General features: G+C 53.6%; 1 protein-coding gene across 1 annotated transcript; it reads left to right on the top strand.

Moving 5' to 3' along the window:
- The first annotated feature begins 6 nt into the window (after positions 1 to 6).
- Camk2n1 (calcium/calmodulin dependent protein kinase II inhibitor 1) lies at positions 7 to 3,072 on the top strand. Its single transcript, XM_005352961.2, has 2 exons — positions 7 to 279; positions 1,706 to 3,072. The coding sequence occupies exons 1-2, from the start codon at positions 114 to 116 to the stop codon at positions 1,774 to 1,776; spliced, it is 237 nt and encodes a 78-aa protein (XP_005353018.1). The 5' UTR covers positions 7 to 113; the 3' UTR covers positions 1,777 to 3,072.
- The last annotated feature ends 486 nt before the right edge of the window (positions 3,073 to 3,558 follow it).

Below are 3,558 nucleotides of genomic sequence, written 5' to 3'. Positions count from 1 at the left end.
CCCCGAGGGCCGTCCCCGGCCGGCCATCCCCGGCCCCAGCGCCGCTGACCCTGTCCTCCGCGGGCGGGGACGCGGGCGGAGGAGGTGCCGCCTCGGAGCCCCCGGACGCGACCATGTCGGAGGTGCTGCCCTACGGCGACGAGAAGCTGAGCCCCTACGGCGACGGCGGCGACGTGGGCCAGATCTTCTCGTGCCGCCTGCAGGACACCAACAACTTCTTCGGCGCCGGGCAGAACAAGCGGCCGCCCAAGCTGGGCCAGATCGGCCGGAGCAAGCGCGGTGAGTTCTCCGCCCCTTACCCCCTGCGGTGCTGGTGTTGCGGCCTGGCTGGGGCACAAGGGTCCCCCGACCACAGGGGACCTCCTGCAGGATCTAGGAATCCCTCCTTCGGCGGAAGCTGGATCGGGCCTCGGGCACGCGTCCATCTGTCCCGGCCAACCGCGAGGTCACCCGGGGGCGTGGTGGCCTCTAGTAGCAGGGTTTTATACCCAAGGTTTTTATACCCGCGTCCTCAACCGCACTAAAGTTTGCTTTTAGATTTCACACCCCCTCCCCCTTTTTGCGCAGTGGAGTCGCAGCTGCACTCGCTCTGCTCTGCCACCCTGGGGGAGGGGGTCCCGGGGATCCTTAGGGGTCTGCGTGGGGGGCTTCGGGGGAAGACGAGGGGGTGAACAGGCTCTTCACTGTTACTTGCCAGAGGGGAGAAGGTTAGTCTAGTCTGGGCGATTGGAGTTGGAGAAGCCCTAGAGATACCCAGAGGCAGGGTGCTGCCCTAAGAGACTGGGGCTCCGAGGTGAAGGAAAGAGATTACCCGGGGGACCGAGGTGGGCTGAGAGCCTGAGACAAAGCTCCAGCTAGGGAGCTGTAGCGGGAGCGACGGCGAGCCGGGGACTCAAGTCTAGGGAGGACGCTTGAGGCAGCTGCAACAATGAGGGTGACCGACAGAGATCCAAGCGTAGAGACCCAGAGTCCTGGATAGAATCATCCCATGGCTTTAGAGGGACAGAGAAAGGTTAAGTGGAGACAGGAGACTGACAGAAGAGACGGAAGAGACGGCCAGAGGCAGAGCCCCAGGCGGTAGCGAAGGGAGGTTCTGCCCTCTGCGGTGGCACCGAGAGCGGAGGGGCGGAGGCCACCGGCCCCGGGTGCAGAGAAGGCGAGCAGGAGGGGGACACCCGCCGGAGGCCAGGCCTGAACTCTCCAACGGTGGATCGGCGTGGGAACCGATCCCAGCCTCCTTTCCTGGCTCCCGGCTTCTCTGATCCCGGCCTGGCCTGGTCCATCGGCACCGGTGACCTGAAGAGCTCAGCCTCCTCTCCTCTCCTTTCTCGGTCTCGGATACTTCTTGGTAGATGGATGCACCGGGCTGGGAAGGCACAGGGCTGCAGCCTGGCCACGGAGGGCCGTCGTGCGCCCGGGCTGCAGCTGGCCGCTGGGATGTTCTCCTCTTGCTCGTTTTTTCTTAGAATCGAGCTAGAACCGCGGGTTAGGCATTGGGGCAGTTCAGAGCTTGGCAGGGAAGGGACCCCTGAACAGGAACCGAGGACGGTGGAGCTGTTCGCCCTGCCCTGCGTGGAGCAGCCAGCTCTCCTTCCTCGCCCTCCTCTGCACCCCCCTAGTGAGCATAGACCAAATGTCTGAGACCCCTGACGAGGCCCAAGCTCTCTCACACGTTTCTCCCCCTCCTTTTTTATTTTTTTTGCAGTTGTTATTGAAGATGATAGGATTGATGACGTGCTGAAAAATATGACCGACAAGGCACCTCCTGGTGTCTAACTGCCCCAAAGACAATGAGTTGAGGGAAAGAAAAAGAAGAGTGGCGGGCCGTAACAGTTATTGACAAAAGCATGAGGAGGAGAAAGCACTTTGAAATTTATTATTAGATTGCTACCTACGATGAAATCAACAACCTGTGTCTCATGTCAGGCCGGGAGACAGATGAGGTGGGAGAAGGAGGAGGAGGAAGAGGAGGAGGAGGAGGAAGAGGAGGAGGAGGAGAAGGCTCTGGGCTCCTCTACAAAAATAAAAGTTAAAAAAAAACCGACATAAAAAAATCACTATATACACACATATAAAGAAAAAAGTCTCAGTTGCAGCTATTTGTCAGAATCAATACCTGTTTCTTTTTATATATGGTAAATATTGTGCAATTATAGATCTGGAGTTTGAACCACTTCCTGAAGCAGCACCGAGTACTTGAAGGTGCTTGCCGTCTCTGCTGATTTGGCTGTTCCCAATGTTTACATTATTTAATCTTGCAAAAATGATTCTGTGCACTTGGATGTGACATGCTGTCCCGTTTTATTATTTTTTAAAAATGTTGTTTATTCTTGGATGTACAAAAGAAATCGGGGAAAACGATCTCTGTAGAAACCGTTCTACTTGGGTCACCTTCTGGAGTTCTCGGATATGTGTTTCGGAGCAGAAGGGAACTTTTCTGTGGACCGACGCTGAAGGAGAATCCTTGTCTTATTTTAAAGAGGTGGACTGTGCAGCTTGTGTTTCCTTGTTGCAGTAAAGCTTTTTGCCCAGGTTAAACTCCAACAACACGTTTTATATGTCAGAAAGAAAAAAAAAAGACAAAGAAAAATAATGCTTGAGTATTTTCTAACCTCCCCTGGAGTCTGTTGTGTGAGCCCCCTCTTTCCTTCCCATACAGTGTGTCACTTTATTCTCTTTAATGAACTGTAAAAAACAAAAAAAATCAAATGTAATCACAAGAGTGCCAAATATCCTGAAACGCCAAAAGGCATTTTGGTTTCTTTTTTCCCCTGTGCTCTGAGTCCTTGTGCAGGAATGCTCGGAGTGTCAATCCTGTTGTTTATAGGGGTTCTCTTAAGGCTCGCCAGTTGCCTGTTTGCATGGTATTTGCAAAAAAAAATGCCTCTTGCGTGAGGAACTTTTACCATCTTTTTTTTTTTTTTTTTGGTTTGTTTGCAACTTTGGACCTCAAGGGGTCCCCACCCCCAGTTCCTTCTTTTCTTGGTTCCACATTCTGTATGTTGCACCTTGAACCCGCACACAGGGCTATTTCTCCAATGTACAATAAAGAACTCTTCCTGTGTCTCTCTCTTTCCTTGACCTTGTTTCTTGGGTACTTGCTGTCCATCTGACCAGAATGAGGAGCTGGTGGCTTTGGTCTGTGGAATAAAGCAATCTGGGCAGCAGGGGTGGTGGGCATCTGCCAGTGGGCTGGATGGGCCAAGTTTCCGGAGAACGAATTCAGTGGACTTTGAATTTTGCAAATTGGGCTCCTCCTGGCTTCCCCAAGGTTCTGGCCATCCTGCTGGGGGGAGAGGGGAGGTTGTAGGTTCTCTTAACTTGGCTTCAGTTCCCAGCTCTGATTTCCTTGCTCTCTGAACTGGAACTTCTGGAAGCCTCAGTTTCCTAATCTGCAAAGAGCAGATAACCAGGCTTCTGCCTCGTGGGGTCTGGTTACCATATGGGGCCTCTGATAACACCCAGTGAGCATCATTAGGGACTGGGCTGAACACCCAGTGAGCATCATTAGGGACTGGGCTGGGGATACACACTCCTGGTAACTTCCAGAGCCCACTG

This window comes from Microtus ochrogaster, chromosome 10, assembly GCF_000317375.1.
Source record: "Microtus ochrogaster isolate Prairie Vole_2 chromosome 10, MicOch1.0, whole genome shotgun sequence".
Lineage (NCBI taxonomy): Eukaryota > Metazoa > Chordata > Mammalia > Rodentia > Cricetidae > Microtus > Microtus ochrogaster.
This window is presented reverse-complemented; position numbering and strand designations above follow the sequence as displayed.

Excerpts from the sequence above, each read along its gene's own strand:
- Camk2n1 (XM_005352961.2), top strand. The coding sequence starts at position 114 with ATGTCGGAGGTGCTGCCCTACGGCGACGAGAAGCTGAGCCCCTACGGC. Across the intron at positions 280-1,705 it reads GATCGGCCGGAGCAAGCGCG|TTGTTATTGAAGATGATAGG; the intron begins GTGAGTTCTCCG and ends TTTTTTTTGCAG.